The sequence below is a fragment of the Aegilops tauschii genome, chromosome 7, assembly GCF_002575655.3.
Source record: "Aegilops tauschii subsp. strangulata cultivar AL8/78 chromosome 7, Aet v6.0, whole genome shotgun sequence".
Lineage (NCBI taxonomy): Eukaryota > Viridiplantae > Streptophyta > Magnoliopsida > Poales > Poaceae > Aegilops > Aegilops tauschii.
In genome coordinates, this window is record NC_053041.3 from 650,465,705 (window position 1) to 650,483,811 (window position 18,107).

At 43.7% G+C, this 18,107-nt stretch overlaps 1 protein-coding gene and 1 long non-coding RNA gene across 3 annotated transcripts; both read left to right on the forward strand.

Moving 5' to 3' along the window:
- Nucleotides 1-420: 420 nt before the first annotated feature.
- LOC109764215 (uncharacterized) lies at nt 421-9,181 on the forward strand. 2 transcript variants are annotated; one of them, XM_073505605.1, is made up of 18 exons: nt 421-827; nt 908-1,491; nt 1,580-2,233; nt 2,348-2,468; nt 2,692-3,926; nt 4,021-4,082; nt 4,438-4,492; nt 4,602-5,045; nt 5,164-5,295; nt 5,388-5,536; nt 5,705-5,791; nt 5,899-6,022; nt 6,379-6,564; nt 6,908-7,136; nt 7,241-7,388; nt 7,497-7,694; nt 8,683-8,756; nt 8,947-9,181. In XM_073505605.1, exons 5-14 carry the CDS (start codon nt 3,879-3,881, stop codon nt 6,947-6,949), a joined length of 1,329 nt encoding a protein of 442 aa, XP_073361706.1. In that variant the 5' UTR covers nt 421-827; nt 908-1,491; nt 1,580-2,233; nt 2,348-2,468; nt 2,692-3,878; the 3' UTR covers nt 6,950-7,136; nt 7,241-7,388; nt 7,497-7,694; nt 8,683-8,756; nt 8,947-9,181. The 2 variants fall into 2 exon arrangements, with proteins under 2 accessions (XP_073361706.1, XP_073361707.1); XM_073505606.1 differs by having other exon boundaries at nt 451-1,491; nt 1,580-1,832; nt 2,021-2,233; nt 6,379-6,681.
- Nucleotides 9,182-9,710: 529 nt separating this feature from the next.
- Nucleotides 9,711-13,497, forward strand: LOC123494788 (uncharacterized). Its single transcript, XR_006666674.2, has 2 exons — nt 9,711-11,291; nt 11,376-13,497. It is a non-coding gene; the product is annotated as an uncharacterized lncRNA (long non-coding RNA).
- The last annotated feature ends 4,610 nt before the right edge of the window (nt 13,498-18,107 follow it).

An 18,107-nucleotide genomic window follows, 5' to 3' on the forward strand; every position in this document is an offset into this window, starting at 1 on the left:
GCACATGGAGCAGCAGCAACACGAGCTCCTTGCCGTAGCGGAGAAGCACCAATGTCTCGTTGCAGCGTGGACCATCCCATTGGCAACGCGCAAGACCTCCATAAATGAAGTTGCAGAGAGAGAGAGAGGGAGCGGAGGGAGGGAGTAGCAGCAGGTAGCGCCATGCTGGAATATGTGCAATGAAAACGAAGGTGGAGCTGGGAGGATAAGGATACAGTCACTCGTGGAGAGATATTTGGGTGGTGGGCGGTTGGTCTGGTGGGGTCCAGCACACAGTATGGAGGAGTCACGATGCAGCACAGATCATAGAGAGATCGGACGGCCACGCGCCCGACTGGCGAAACAGAAAGATCAGTCGGTTTAATGAAACAGTTTCCCAAATGTTTTCCACCTATGGTACTTACATGACGCCCTTTTTTACAGTACAACTGACGGGATGCACCTGTCATGACTAAGCTCTCATCAAGCGTGCAAGCTATTCATGTTTGGACGCATATCTCTATCTCACACCCCCACAACCCCTCACCCACCCAGCTTATACTGCTTCAAAACACTAGCTAAGCGGCAGCAGAGCTTTGATCTACAGCCAGGTAATCGCCACTAAATTTTCTTTTCAACACTAGCTATTTGCTTGACCGTGTTTAATTAGGCTGCATGCTAAAATTGTCTCTCATCTCCTCCGCGCCGCCGGAATCGCCGGCCGGAGAAGGCTGTGACCGTTGTTTTTTTTGTTTCTTGTGTGAACAAATCAGATCTGGCGTCACTCCTTGTTCGTTTTGCGAGCTGGTCTGCGGTATGGTTTGCCGGAGCTCCGGTCGCCGAATAAGGTGGGTGTGCTCGGTCTGAAGTTGGCTGTTTCCCTGAGCCTCGTTCATCTGGCTATTGGCCACCGTGGTGCTAGAGGCAGCGTCTTGGACGAGCGGAGATATCAGAAGTGCCGTTCTGGAACGACCTTATCATCGTCGATCTTCTTCGAGGAGCTGCACCGCCCGCTGAAAGGTGGTCGATGGGCAGTCTCTTCCGTCGATGAGGAGCAAAGCTGCCCGCGCGGTCGATGGGCCGCCTCCTCTGACTCATTGGCGATTTCTCTGGCTGAAGGGCACAGCCTTACCTTTTACTCTAGGCCAAGAAGCCTGAAGGGAGGGACGCAGTTCTGCTTCCAATCAGTGACAGTGATAGTCTCATTTGCGTAAATATGTGTCTATCTTGAAGAGTTGCTTCAGTAAATGGGAAGTTAATTTGTTGTAGCTAGTGACCTCAGAAGTAACGGAACTGCTGTTGTTTCAACTAGGATAAGTATTGTGGAGCATAACAGGCGTGCAAATGGATCTTCCAGCTAGTATGAGTATCACAAAAGGTGACCTGGAACGCATGCTATTTGATGAAGACGCAGAACCAAAGGCCCTGCCACTCTCACTTTTGGCGGAAATCACAGATGATTTCTCTAATGAGCTGCAAATTGGAGCAGGTGGCTTCGCGGTGGTTTATAAGGTACACTCAAAGCTCTCTCGGTCTACTAACTCTGAATTTATCTGAAACTAAAACTCAACTTTTACTTATTCATGATCTGCCGCTGCAGGCAAGACTTGATAACAGTGTCATCGCTGTAAAGAAGTTGTCTAATACGTACATGCGTGAGAAAGAATTCCACCGAGAGGTGGAATGTCTCATTAAGGCGAAGCACAGAAATGTCGTCCGTTTTCTAGGATATTGTGTCGACACACAGGGGAATATGGCAAGCTACAACGGGAAAATGGTTATGGCAGATGTACACCAAAGGTTCCTCTGCTTTGGGTATCTACCTAATGGAAGTCTTGATGTGCATATCACAGGCATGTTAATGTTTCCATCTTTATTTTCTGTACTGGATATAACAGGTTCAGCCTAGTCAAGGATATAGCTGAAATAATTTATCATGTAATATATGGTATCCTGCATTCAGAAATTAACGATACCAATTATTTGAAATATATACTAAATGACGTCCCGTTTCTCATCTGCCATTTGTTGATCCATCCAGTGGACTTGACTGGAGAACCCGCTACAATATAATTAAGGGTATCTGTGAGGGGTTATATTATCTTCATCAAAATAATATTCTGCACTTGGATCTAAAACCAGGAAATATATTGTTGGACGAAGATATGATGCCAAAAATTACTGATTTCGGACTATCAAGGTGTTTTGATGATGACCAAACACGTGTCATTACTAGAGACATAGGTGGAACACTGTAAGGCAACTAAACCCTGTTAAAAGCTGAATCTTTAACATATTCACCTATAGTGTATTTTTTATGTTGCACTCAATTTCATATACTAATTCATAAGACAATATGTATTTTCAGTGGATATTTGGCTCCGGAGTTCACCAACTATGAAATCACACATAAGTTTGGCTTATATGGTCTTGGTGTTATTATTATGGAGATGTTGACTGGAAAGAAGGGGTATCACACTGTTGAGAACGTGAGAACGATTTATATATGTAGTCACTCCTAGTGATATTTTTCAACAAAATCTTATTCCCTCCAATTCAAAATAAGTGTCGCAGTTTTGAACCAAGGTTGAACTAACCTTAGTTCAAAACTGCGACACTTATTATAGGTCAGAGGGAGTATGCATTAATATTCAGTTTCCACTCAAAAAGGATGATTGATTTGATATAGTGTTCATGATTCCAATTTTCTAGGTTCTTGAAGGTTGGAGTAATCATATATTGGATATATCAGAGTGTGCACAAATACAGGTATGCACTGAGATTGCAATTGAGTGCACTAAGGCTGACCCAACCAAAAGACCAGCAAGTATGAAGCATATAATTGACAGGCTTTTAGAAACAGAATTTAGTACGCATGTAATCCCAGAAGGTGGGACAAGCGAGCTTCTTCTCCTTCACCAATTCGCGCTTTACTTTCCCTTCGAGCCCAACAAGGTTGTCATGTGTCCGCTGCAGCTAACAAACAACACTGATAAACACGTTGCATTTAGGCTTATGGACAAGAGCATTAAGTCCTCCTTCCTATTGCTGCCAATGTATGGCCTTGTGCCGCCTAACACCCCTTACACTCTCATTGTGACAACACAAGTGAACGAAGAATTACCACAAAAATATATCATAGATGTGATCCTCCACAGTGCTACACTAATATTAGGGGATGATGAACATATAAACACTTTACGAAGTCAGCCAGACAATTTTTTTCAAGAGATGGGGAATGCAGTGCAAGAGGTGAAACTGAAAGCAATTTATACTCTGCCAGGAAAAATCACAACATCGTTGTCTAAGGTAAGATATTACTATTTCAGTATAAATATGATGAACTAGCCAGGTGACCCGCACATCTGGACAGTTTGTTTTAATAGTTCTTGTATGTATGTTCTGGCATAATCTTATTTTAATATAAGGATATTAAAAGTCCAACTGTATACATATAAAAATATCAAAAATATTATGATAACTAAAAGTACACCATGCAAAAAGAATATTTGCCGTTGTTTCTCAGTCACTTGTCTCCGCATGAAAATTCATAGTTAATGCAGTTCATCATCACATTACCAATGATATGTCATTCAAAATATACAAATAAATGTTCAGAAGTACATCTTGAGGGAACATTATAGGACTTCAGTATTTCCATCAAGTGATCAGGTCGAAAACCAATCAAAGATGAGCAAATCTCCGCCATTCTTGTTATCACAATTAATATTTACCATCCTTTTTGTACGACTTTAGTTATATGTATTATGGAAGATGGATAGATAAAGGTTGCTCTCACTTATATTGAAAGGTTGATACTCTACTGTAAATGTTACTTCACGTTTTGTGTTCTTTTAACATGCATTTTGTGCTGGTGGTTCTGGACTGTGCTTACACACATGCACGCATGGTCATATATTTTGCAGCCAATGTCGCCCACAATCAAGGTATGAATTCTATCTTCTCTTTCTGGTTTATGATTTTTGTGCCGTAAAACTCTGAGGAGGTCCTCGGCCAGATGTTAACGTGTTGCTGAATCAGATAATATGCAAGGTAGAATTCTTCCACATGTATTCCTTGGACGTAAACCAGGCCAAGCAATGGTGAGTGCAGTCTTTCTACTTGGAACATCTATATGCATTAATATAGAGAAGTCAAGATGAAGTGAATTTTCTTGATGGATATTCATCTAGCATCTTCAACTCAATATTTATGACAAGAAATTAAGTGCAATTTTAATTGATATTTGCAAATGAGAGGAAACAATGCTCTCCAGTACTGTTATGTAGCTCCGGAATGAACCCCTGACAAGTCCATAGTTTCATTGGGCATGGGACCTTTTTTGTTACTGAGGCACTGAGCACACGGATGGAATTAGTTTCTTTTTTCTCGTTTAAGCATATGGCATGTTGCAAGTATATTTTTCGTGCTTACAAATTCATGATTTATTTGTGGCAGGATAATAGTGGGAGATGAGAATGGAAATGCTAGTATTTGGGACTACCAAAGACAGGCATGTAGTATTGTTGTTTTTTACGATAAGGATTATTGATGCCTCTCGGTGCGGATATATACCGTGCTTCCGTCTCCATTGACTAATATTTGTTCCTTTATACCGTCAGAGAAAAGTGGATTCAATTAAAGTCAAAACAAGCTATGCAAGGTCCCGCCTGACTGCAATTAGCTGCGTTAAATTTATTTCAAGAAAACAATGGATTGTTGCTGTAACAAAAAGTTGTATCCATGTGTACAACTATGAAAAGATGAAAAAGATCACAAGTTTCAGAATTGGTAGTGACCATGAAGAATTAGTGTCACTGGCCGTTCATCCAACCAGGCCATATTTGCTGTCAGCGGGTAGATACATTAAACTTTGGGACTGGGACAAGGGCTGGGAGTGCATACAGACATATGAATGTGAAGACTTCGGGACAATTGTCACATTTAACCCAAATGATATTTTTGCTAGTGCTTCAACGAGTTTACAGATAGATTATTACACGGATAACAAATATGGCGGCATGGATGATGTTTCAATGAGCTTAAAGGGTGACTACACTGTAAAGGTATCTCTCTCTTCTCCTCACCACCTCTCTCTCCCCATAATTTGCAAGATGAAGACAAGTATTGCTGCTTGACCTTTGATGTTCTCTGATTCTGATCTCTTATACGATTGGTGTGCAGGTTTGGGGTTTTGATTCTCCCAAATCGATATATACTCTGTCTGGGCACTCAAAACAAGTGAACTGCCTGGATTTCTTCATATGTCACGATCACGAGTTTTTAGCTACAGGCTCAGATGATAAGACTACAAAGGTCTGTCATTCTCATGGAAGAACATGCTAATATAGTACATGTATATATAGCAGTTTTCATAATGTGCACTTTTAATTCTTTTTCCAAATCAGATATGGTATTTGCAGGACAAGATATGTGCATATACACTTGAAGCTTACGTATCACCTGTTACGTCAGTTCTGTACCAACCCAATCTTCAGACTCTAATTACAGGTTCAGAAGATGGTGCTATTTATTTGTGGAGCACAACAGAATTCAGGTAATTTGAAATGTATTAACTATATCTGGCGTCCTTCTGAAGCACACACATTAGACAAGACAACCATTTGCTTATATAGGCGCTAGTTAGTCAACAATTGTTGTTGAACCAAATGTACTAGATCATACATGGATTTCCATTCTACTATGATAAAAGCAATTCCCTTAGCATGTACTCATGCCCACCCACGCTTAAGGGGATTATGAAGATTGGTTGTGTTGGAGCTGTCTACCACCTCGCGTGTGCGATGGGAAGGTATATTTTCATGTTTTTCTATAGTGTGTAATAACGTATATTTCCATGCTTCTTATTTATTTATGCCAGACTTATAATATTATATGGGTCATACTAATATTTATTAGGGTTGTCATTGGGAAAGAAAATTCAATAGCAATTATGGATATTGATAGTGAGCAGTCAACAGATTATAGTGAGGAGCAGTTAAGTGCAGATACGAGACAACATACTGCAGACACAATGCCTAAGGTGAGATTATCAAATCTTTTGTAGATGAAAGTGAGTTTGTTAATTAAATGCTATGTTTTCTACTTTGCGTTTAATCTCTCGAAAGTTGAGAGCATATTTACCTCGTTGCATTGTCTAATTTTAGGTTCTTTCCGCAATGTAGTCTTACTTTGCAAAAAAGGAAGGTTTCCCACAAGTACTAATCGAAATACTCCCTCTGTCACAAAATAAGTGACTCAACTTTGTACAAACTTAGTTCAAAGTTGAGTGACTTATTTTGGGATAAAGTTAGTACAAAGTTGACTCACTTACTTGGGACGGAGGGGGTAGAATAATTGTAGTCCTCAATTAATCTAGTGAGTTATGTGTGCATGCAGATGGAGATGATTTCCGAAGCACACCATGTGTCACTGGAACATATGGAATCCGAGCCATGCCATTCGTCATTGGAAGAGACCGAATCCAGACCATACCATCTGCCATTACAACATTTGAAGGACATCACAAATAACTTTTGTAATGAGAGAGTACTTGGTAGAGGTGGTTTTGGTGTGGTATATAAGGTAAGATCAAAGCATATATGTTTATGGATGTCTTGAGAGAGTACTTGGCTGAGAACACTGAAAGTTTGCTTTGCTTGGAATTCCTGCCCAATGGATGTCTTGACAAGTATATTTCAGGTATGAAATTTAGATAAGGAACAAATCTTGCTTCCCTACAATTTTCAACTTTATTTGAGATTGCTAGTTCCATGGTTTGCTCATTGCTCATAAAAACTGTGTTCTTATGAATGACAAATGAGAATATAAAATAGAAAAATCTGCAGTAACTCTATGCATAGAGCAGAAAAACAATATATTTCAAGATAACTTCTATAAAATGCTCATCTTATATTTGTAAATGCAGATGAATTTTCTAAACATGATTGGCGCACCCGGTGGAATATAATTGAGGGTGTTTGCTTTGGTCTACGGTACCTTCATGAGCAATCTAATGGTCCCATTGTTCACTTGGACATAAAACCTGCAAACATATTGCTTGATGAAAATATGTTACCAAAAATTGCAGACTTTGGTCAGTCAAGACTGTTTGATAAAAAACAAACTATTTCGACTAAACATACTATTGGAACACTGTAAGTGAGTGCCTGCTGATAATCAATTGCTTTTTTGGTAATCAACAGAATTTTTTTGGTTTACCCTTCTCCTAACATTACTTCATAATCTTGTTACAATGCAGAGGTTACATCTTACCAGAATACTTTCGAGGTATAATCACGCCTAAGTCCGACATATTCAGTTTGGGTGTAGTAATCTTGGAGGTAATTACGGGACACAGGAACTATCCGTATGATATTAGAAGATCCTCCGAGGACTTCATCAAGAGTGTAAGACAAACTAATTTGCACACTAAAGATGGAGGCCCCTTTCATTGAGACCATGTGACAATTTACCATTGTATAGTAATATTCCAGGTTTTGTTCTGATGTTCACAGGAACTTCAAAAATGGAGAACTGCGCTGCAGGAAGAACCAACAATGAAATCAGTAGATAAAGATTGCAAACAAATAAAAAGATGCATTCAGATAGGTCTAATCTGCGTGAACCTTGACCGGACAAAAAGACCTACAATGAAGGAAATTATCAATATGCTTCAAGGGGTGGAAAGTATGGATCAGTACATTAGCAATGAGGTAACATCATCCACAATCCATGTACCAGGGTATTACATGAAAGAAGGCAGCCCGATGCACGTATCTTTCGCTTGCGCAGGGCCTGGGGAAGAGCCACACTTCCCTAGATAGAAAATTCAGCACCTGCTTCGCTCGTCACGTTCACTACATGTTCGTCGAAATGCCGGGGCGGACACATCCCAAATGGGTAGCACCATTGGGTACAAGACTCATGTCCATTTGTCCGCTGTCCGTTTTGCCGACCCAAACGGACAAAACACGGACAAAAGTTGACAAGATTTGGGTCATCCGGTTGAGTTGCCCTTAATCCTTATTTTTCCGATTGGAAGGAGAGAGAGGAGAGGGGGATCATGCATGTGTAGAGAGAGAAAAGTGAGGAGAACCACGCGGGGGCTTTTTTTTGTCACAAGTGCATGTCCGGACACTCCCAAAGCTCCTCCCAAGTCGATTTGAATTTCCGGAAAAACAGATGTCCGGACGGCTCCGTGGACCAATCGGTGTCCTCATTGGATGAAAATATTTGACAAAAATGATCCGGACACTACAAACCGGACATATACCATAGTTTTGAGGGTCTCCTTTGAAGATGCCCTAAGTGAACTTGCTCACCTTTTCTCTAGTAAGAATTTAACTAAAACTGCTTCCGCTATTTGAATGTTTTGGGAGATGAATTGGATTTTGGGAAAAGTTCATGGTCAAAAATTAAATTATTTTTCTTAGTTCAGCAATTGAAGCTAACAATTTCTTAGTACTTACACTCAGGTGGTTATCAATAGCTATCATTTCAAACTCTGTGCACTTATATCTTGTAAAATGTTTAGATTACATACTTCTATAGGTAGTTAGGTTGGAGTGTAAAGATCTAATATGTCATAAACTATTTATCAAATTTGCATTTGAAGATCATGTTGATCTTCAAAACAACAGCTCTCTTGACGAGCTGAGAGTATATATCAAAATATAATCATCAATCTGGTTCATTCTTCAGCTATCATGCCATGACATCCAGGAGGAGGAATAGTTTATCTAAGGAGGTTGACACGACTTCGATCGTTCTTTCTGGTATGCCCCTTTAATGCCTGCCTACTGTGATATGTGCCTAATTAATATAACTTTCCTTGCACACAGCAGTCTGGCTTACTGCCGGGATGGACTTTGTTATAAACCTGGCTCTCGCTGAGAAGCCTCCTTAAGTAATGAGAATTCCTTTTTTCCCGCAAAAAAAAAAAACTTTCCTTGTGTTGTTCCGCAGGGCTGTGCATTCCTACCTGTGCTCCTTGCTAATGGTGTTTATGTGGACGGCCGGCTTTGCAAGCTTTTGATTTGTTTGTCGGCACTCGTATGCCACATATCTGAAGCTGTGTTAGTTCCTGAAGAAATATGCAGTACCATGGGCCTGGTTTCAGGAAAAGGATAGAATTTTCCGGAGTTTCTGTTATTTCTCACCATATTTTAACTACAGTGTGCGTAGGAATAACCAATCACTACATGAAACAGGAAATTTGCCGTCAGTACTGCTCTTTGCCGTCAGCATTTTGTCGGGGCAGACGGCAAAGAACAATTTTGCCGAAAGTGACTGACGGCAAAGAACACCAGACGGCAAAAACATACTTTGCCGTCTGTTAAAAAAACACTGACGGCAAAGACTCTTTGCCGTCTGCATTTTATTTTACAGACGGCAAAGAGCGCACTTTGCTGTCTGCAGAAAAAAACACAGACGGCGAAGTCTTTGCCGTCTACGTTTTATTTTACAAATGGCAAAGTAGCTCACTTTGCCGTCTGTAAAATAAAACGCAGACGACAAAGAGAAAACACAACACACGGATCAGTCCCACGGATCGATGACCTGGCATGATCTGGGGCGTCCACACCCGCCTCTCTATCACACCACGAGCGCCCCACCCACCCACCCGCTGGCCCACCACCACTCACCACTACCTTATCCTCTCCCCAGTGCCCACCACCCCTCTCACGCACAAGCGACCACCGCCCACTGAGCCGCTGGCCCACCACGACGCACCAGCAACTACCGCTCGCAGTCGCCGCCTGCCGCCGCACGTCGCCGTGCTCCGCAGCGCGCCGCCCGCATCCGCCCGCGCCGTCCACCATCCGGATCCTGCCTGCCACTACACCACGAAAAACTTTAGGGGCAATCAATTGCCGGGAAAGGTTAAGAATCCGAGTCACTTGATCTGCCAGCAAATCTTGAACTGCCGGGAAAATATTGATAGGGCATGTTATCTGCCGGCAATAATGGACCTAGAAAGGCAGTTTATCTGCCGGCATCTTCGGGTCAGTCCATCTGCCCTTGAATGCAAACGAGGGCAGATGCACTGCCGGTATGCAATGTCAGCGGGTAATGAAAATTTCGGCCCAAGAAGCCCGCGAGGCAGCCACAGACGCTGTAGAAGTCACTGGAAGCAAGTCAACAAAAAAAAGAAGTCACTGGAAGCGCCACGCAACCCTAATATCTCTCCTCGTACCCATCGCTTCCCTCAGCCGCCGCACTTACCATTCCCATCCTCTCGCGCTACAAGCAGCACCGTCACCCCGGATCCCGCACCTACCGCCGCCGCCTAGTGCCTCGCCCCATCTTCTTCATCCACACTGCCCCGCCCATCGTCGCCGCCTCATCCCCTTCATCGCCCTCGCCGCCGCCAAGTGCCTTCGCGCTCGCATCCCACACCAGCGATACCGTCTCCGCATACTCATCCACGCCGCCGCCGGAGGTCAGCGGCAAGCTCGGAGGCGACCTCCACGAACCCCCTGGCGATCTCGCCTCGAGAGAATGCAGTCGATGCTGTCGTCTGCAGGTTCGTTCACCCTGGTGGCCGCGCTGGCGGGGTGGGCCTGGCCTTGGCCGCCCTCTACCCGCCCTTCATCACTCGTTGCCTATGGTGTGCCCCCACCATCTCGGGCAATCTTGCAGATCTAGCGCCCACACCCTCTCTGTTCTTCTGCTTTCCTCAGCATGTGTCTATACTCTGTACGATGCTCCCTCTTCTACCTTTTTGTTCCTCTGTTCTGCTTCTTGCGAATAGTAACTGTATGCATGGTCCGGATAAAGTTTATTGTGAGAGTTGTTCTGCATTATAACTATGTACTAAATATGCTCTGTTTTAGTCTCTCATTCGCTTTAAAATCAAATGCCCACCACAGCCATATCTTAACCAATCAAATTCAGTGTCCTGTTTGCAGTTTCTGCAGTGCAAAAAGTCATTTTGATTCTGGTCATTGCCTTAAAACAAGTAATCATTCTAGTTGTTCTTCAGATATTTTGTTTGCAATTCTGCATATATACAAGGAGCCAATAGAAGTGACAGAACATGGGCTTATGTGGGTCTACTTTTGTTGTTGTGCAGTAATGCATGGCTCAAGTTTGCTCTGACTAGAAGCTGCTACTGGCAAATGCTGATGTGGCTAGATGACATCGTATCGTTTGAGTTTGAGTCAGCTAGCATAAAGATTTTGCTCTCAAATGCAGTTCTTTAGTTATACTTAATGACATGTTTTGTGCCCTGGCGTGTTTGTGAGATACCGAGAAGTCTTGCTTCTTTCATTGCGTCGCTTGCCTTTTCTCCTAAAATTTACATGCAGGTGAACAAATTGACCAGAATACTATGTGCCATAAATTCACCTTTTCTCCTAACAGACTTATACTTAGCACTATGATCTTTGTAGAAAAACCTTGATGGGCCCAAAGCTGTCCAGATGCATTGTAAATGATGGTTGAGATGTGCAAAACGGAATGGAAAGAAACTTCTTGTGCTTGCAGGGAGCGGAAGCGGATGTGATCGGGGGTTACCATCAAGAAAGTGCTTCCTTGGATCGCTAGGAAAGGAAAATAGTGAGTTTGTTACTTGAGTAAAACTATCATCTTCGTTCTTAATTTTTATTGGCTCTTTAATGAGTAGATACTATGTAGTATCTTGGCACCTTGTTACGATTAAGACATACATCTATTGGCTCTCCAATCAATACATACTATAGTACTTGCTCTCTCTGAAAAATGGTTGAACAATGCCAAACTGAAAGTAATAAAGATGCTGGCACTCATTCATTTATAGTTCCATATAAACATGCAAAAAAATGGAATTTCATGCTTTGACGTGTTACGTACCGAAACTTCATGTTGTTTGTCAGTATGGAGAACCCTGGGTAGTTAGCGCTTGTGTTTTGCTCATGCTCCTGGCAAATCCTTTTGGATCAGAAAGCTTCTGTGCTCTGGTATGCTCGTTGGTAATTTTTATTTCAAAGTGGCTAGTTTCTACTCATTCCTATTTCGGTCTTTAAGAATAGTTTGGAAACTTACAATGAGGATGTGTTTCATTCTGCAACATTTGTAAGCTATGTTGTTAAATATTGTTTCTTAAATTACTGCAGAGTTAAGGTTCTTTTTCCCCGGTGTATTGCTTTAAAGAATAAGGCCTTAAAGGGTGTCTTTAAAACTGTACTAGTCTTAGTTGTACATGTACTAGTCTTGTTGCTGTCACTGGGCATTTTCAATATGTTTATTTGATATTCAGAGAATAAGTAGTTTATATGTATTTTATGCTGGATGAAAATATTTCCATATATAAACATGCCATGGCTAATTGGTAATTTTACTACATGTTGGATGCTTTTTTGACCTTCTGGGAGATATGATATATGAGCAAGTGTTTCAAACTTTTGACCTTTTCTGTTCAGTTTATATGTAAACTACTACCTTCTGAAGATATGAAAATGAATGCCATGTGATACAAGTTAACCTTGCTTACTGTACTGTGAACTGAACCGCCTTTTGTCTCTTGGGATGTTGAAATTTCACCAGTATTATATATCACAAGTCAAACTGAACTTGAGAGTTTCATCTATGTGACAAAATCTTCAGTGAGAGCTTAGCTAATCGCTTCAACTCTGTCGTATCATAGCATTTGCGTGAACTATGGTTTGGACCGTTAACAATGGAAAGCTTCTTTATTTGGAAAAAAATCAGTGCATAGACAATAGAGGAATCATTTGAGTAGTTCTATGGCATGGTTTGAGATCTTCTGTAGTGCAGAGTTTTCTTGCATTGCTTTGCCTGTGTAGAATCCACTTCCTCACGGCACATTTACCATTTTCTCAGATGCGCAAAGGTAATCTGTGTCAGTTTTCTCCATCTCCATTGCTTAATGCTCATTCCTTTACATTAGTGCATCTAAGTGGACCATCTTTTAGTAATAGGTGTGTTTGTTTTCATTCCAGTAAATAAATATTAAGCAATTACATTTGAGATGACTAGGCCTTATATCTGATTCACTCAAACAATTAAATGCATGTTAAATGTAAACGCCACATTGTAAAGTGCTAAGAGCATTGTTTGTTTATAATCTGGTATTTGTTCTATAATGTACTATCTGGTTGAAGCGATGGAGTCTAGTGAGTAGGTTGTGCTTTTATTAAATACTTGTGAGATGTCGTAATTGGTTTGCTTCTTTTTTCAAGTCTGCTCTTGCACCACAAGTTTATAGATGTGTGTTTTGTGAGCTAAAAGGACCTATTGGTAGAATCTAACTCGGTTTTTGGATTTTATTATCTATCTGTTGAAGTAGCACTCTTGGATGGAATCAGTATCTAACTGAAACTAGATGTTATATTTAGTGATGTTATACTGGAGACATGAACCTACAAATGTATGTATGTATACACGATGGATTGTTGTCCTTTTGGCTGTGATGTAGTACTGGACTTGTGAACCTGTATGTATGCTGTGTATACATATGTATGTATGCAGACATGATGTATTGTTGAGATATATATTATGATGCAACTTTAATTACTTGACATGTGTGATGTTCCGTTTATACACCGTATTCTAGATTATGGTACAAAATCAAGTGGAGAGAAATGATAGATCGAATTCGAAAGTAATTTGTGTGTTGACAGTGTACTTAATTAAGGGCACATACACTGCCAGGAATTCTTCTATCTGCCCTGTATTGTAAATCTGCCGGGAAAAATCTACGTGCCGGGAATAGTTCTAACTGCCGGCAAAAGTTTCAGCAATGTAGGTCAGAGGAACTGCTGAGGTTTGTTGTAACTACCGAGGAAGGTATTTCCCGATGGGACTTTCAAGGGCAGTTCGTATTTGCCGGCAAAAATCATTCCCGGCAGATTTTTTGCCTTCACTGGCTGGTTTTCCCGGCAGATAAGGTGACCCCTTAATTTTTGTCATGGTGTAGTGTGCGCCTGCGCCACCGAGCGCCGCCCGCCTCCACGCGCCGCCTGCGCCATGCGCCAGCCGGAGCCCGCCTCCGCCCACCCGCGCCACCGAGTGCCGCCCACCTCGGCCCGCGTTCGTCCGCCTCCGCACGCGCCGTCCGCCTGCCGGAGCCCGCGCCACTGGCACTCACCGCCTCTCGCGCCAGCAGCCGCAGCTACCGCTCGGCCCACCGGCCGTCGCAGGGAGCAGTGCCGGACGAGGAGGGCCGCTCCCGTTCGCCCCCATCAGGTGTAGGAACCGAGCGGCTTCATGGCCCAGCGCCTGGAGGACCGCTCCCGGTGCAGTCTCGCAGGAGGGCGGCAGAGTTCCTCCCCGAGTCCTCTTTCTCTATAGCAGAATTTGTAAATCGATTATGAAAAGTGTTGATGTTCAGATCTGTAATTTTGTTGTGTAAATCGATCTATAGAAAATGTTATAGCTCGAATTTTTGATGGTCAGGTGCCTGCGAATCGATTATAGTAAACCTGTTGTATAAATTGATCTACAAAAATGCTATGGAAAATGTTTTGATATTCGGGTGTGAAAGTTTTTTAAATTTTAAAAAAATCTTTGTTGTCTGTAAACTAGTTTGACTGATGGCAAAGATTATGTTTCGACTGACGGCAAAGACGATTCTTTGCCATATGGTACCAAGATTGGCTGACGGCAAAGTCTTTCCCATCTGCCTGATGAAATGTTGACGGCAAAGTATTCTTTGCCGACTTATCTTTGCCGTCTGAGTTTGCCGTCTGCTTCTTGACGGCAAAATCTTTGCCGTCTGGATTTAGGTCTTTGCCGTCTGGGATTCACAGACGGCAAATTACCTGTTTCCTGTAGTGAATTACTATCTCCATTCGAAAATATAAGACGTTTTGGTAGCCTAAACAGGGTACACAAGCACGATTAATGTAAGGGCTGGTGTTGTACTTTTGTTTTATTGCTAGCTAGATGGGTTAAATGGACCCAGTATGACTGTAAATCCTTTACTATAGATTACTCATGTCTTTTTTGTTGTTGTTGTGGGGAATTGGTTAGTCATGTCGGTTGGCAAGTTTTGCTTGTGATGTCCAAGGTTCATAACTTATATGTTTCTTGCTTGTTTATTCGAAGGGGTAAACAAACCGATGAAGAGCAAGGGAGAGGCTGTATTTTTCTCTGCAATTCCTCTGTTTCGTCCAAAGCACAGGAAGGAAGAAAAAATTGGTTTGATCACGCGCACTCACGCCTGCTCTTCCATTCTGCTTTTTTCAGTAGTAGTTTGCCACCGGTGTGCAAAAAAAAAATTACTCTTTCGAAACAGGCTTTCGTGCCGCTTTATAAATATAGCAATGAACCAAAATACACGGTCGAACGATACAATATGATGGGGAGGGCCCATTACAAAGCAGATTAGAGGATACAACATGAGCCAAGAACAAGCCTAACACCTTGCCAAGGCACGAACAAAGACCCCTGAGCTCAATGACAACGCCCCCAATAGGGTGACGGCGTGAAGCGTCGCCACTGCCGAGTTTGAGAACAGAAAGGTTTTCACCGTGAGACCTGGGACAAGGATGAGATCCACAAAGCCGTCTTCAAGAAGCAAGCGTCACCCATGGGCGTCGCCGACGCTGGCGCCAGAAGCGCGAGCTTTCACTCAGACACTCGCCTGCACCCCAAGAGGAGTCCGACCACCTCCTCAACAAGGGCCAACTTGTCCGCCCTAGATATGGGCACTGCCAGAGCATGCCTGAACCTCCCGCCACTACATCCCTAGTCGGCCACACGACCAAAAGATGAAGCCACCACCGCCACCATGAAGCCTGCCGGAAGGCCATCCGTGGAGCTCGCCGTCCCGACATCCATGCCCCCAGGCACCGCCGACTATCCCTGTCACAACCGCCCAACCACAGAGGTAAGAGCGAAAGGGACCACCTTTCACTCCTAGCGTGGCATCAGCCACCGGGTTTGGGTCGGCACCTCCACAGTAGGAAGCACCCACGCCTTTGTCCCCAGACGGTCTCGGTGGACCAGGGGAGGGGGGACAACCCAGTGACTACTGAAGACCACCGCCGAGCATGCTCGAACGCCGCCATGAGCATGGTCAATGGTGCTGATCCGTATGACGACACAGCAATGCCCTCGGACCGACACCATAAACAAGCAGCAAGCAGGAAGGGCACAACGCGAAGGCATCAAACGCGGACCAAGTCAACCCCCCATACCTGCGCACCGTCGGGCATCGTCCACCACCATGATCCAGATCTGCATCGCCCGCCGAAGACACCAGCAACCAGGATCACACCGGCGCACAACCAAAGCAGCCGTGCCGCGCGAGCACCTCCCGGACCACACCTGACCTCACCTACCCGAAATGCCTGCACCGACCTACCTCGGGCCCAAATCTGGCCTGCCCGAGCACAAACCCTAGGTCACAGCTACCTCCCGACACAAGAGTGCCACCGGCCTGAACCTAGGAGAAGGGAGTGTTGGGGAACGTAGTAATTTCAAAAAATTTCCAACGCACACACAGGATCATGGTGATGCATAGCAACGAGAGGGGAGAGTGTTGTCCATGTACCCTCGTAGACCGAAAGCAGAAGCGTTATAACAACGCGGTTGATGTAGTCGTACGTCTTCACGATCCGACCGATCCAAGTACCGAACATACGGCACCTCCATGTTCAGCACACGTTCAGCTCGATGACGTCCCACGAACTCCGATCCAGCAGAGCTTTGCGGGTGAGTTCCGTCAGCACGACGGCGTGATGACGGTGTTGATGATGCTACCGACGCAGGGCTTCGCCTAAGCACCGCTACGATATTACCGAGATGGAATATGATGGAGGGGGGCACCGCACACGGCTAAGAGATCAATGATCAATTGTTGTGTCTTTGGGGTGCCCCCTGCCTCCGTATATAAAGGATGGAGGTGGGGAGGCCGGCCAGCCCCTAGGGCGCGCCAGAAGTGTGGAGTCCTACTAGGACTCCCTAGTCCTAGTAGGATTCCTCCTCCCACATGGAATAGGAAAAAGGGAAGGGAAAAGGAGAAGGAAGGAAGGGGGCACCCCCCCTCCCTAGTCCAATTCGGACCAGACCATGGGGAGGGGTGCGGCCACCTTTTGAGGCCTGTCTCTCATTTCCCGTATGGCCTATTAAGGCCCAATACGAATTCCCGTAACTCTCCGGTACTCCGGAAAATACTCGAATCACTCGGAACCTTTCCAATGTCTGAATATAGTCGTCCAATATATCGATCTTTACGTCTCGATCATTTTGAGACTCCTCGTCATGTCCCCGATCTCATCCGGGACTCCGAACTACGTTCGGTACATTAAATCACATAACTCATAATACAAATCATCACCGAGCGTTAAGCGTGCGGACCCTACGGGTTCGAGAACTATGTAGACATGACCGAGACACATCTCCGGTCAATAACCAATAGCGGAACCTGGATGCTCATATTGGCTCCTACATATTCTACGAAGATCTTTATCAGTCAAACCGCATAACAACATACGTTGTTCCCTTTGTCATCGGTATGTTACTTGCCCGAGATTCGATCGTCGGTATCTCAATACCTAGTTCAATCTCGTTACCGGCAAGTCTCTTTACTCGTTACATAATGCATCAACCCGTAACTAACTCTTTAGTCACATTGCTTGCAAGGCTTATAGTGATGTGCATTACCGAGAGGGCCCAGAGATACCTCTCCGACAATCGGAGTGACAAATCCTAATCTCGAAATACGCCAACTCAACAAGTACCTTCGGACACACCTGCAGAGCACCTTTATAACCACCCAGTTACGTTGTGACGTTTGGTAGCACACAAAGTCACTAGTGCAGAACCGGGCTTTAGCGCCGGTTCGTAAGGGCCTTTAGTGCCGGTTCTGCAACCGACACTAAAGAATGGAGACTAAAGCCCCCCCCCCCTTTACTACCGGTTCGGCACGAACCGGCGCTAAAGTGCCACCACGTGGCACGAGCCAAGCCCGGGTGCTGGTAGACCATTAGTATCGGTTGGTAGCACCAACCGGTACTAAATGTTTGGGGGGGTTTTGGTTTTAATTTTAATTTTTCCATTAATTTTGTGTTTTCCATTTAATTCTTTTTTATTTGCCGGTATTTTACGATACTACATATTGTACACGTTATGCATATATATAAATAGATTTTCTCGTAGAACCGATCTCATATATATAT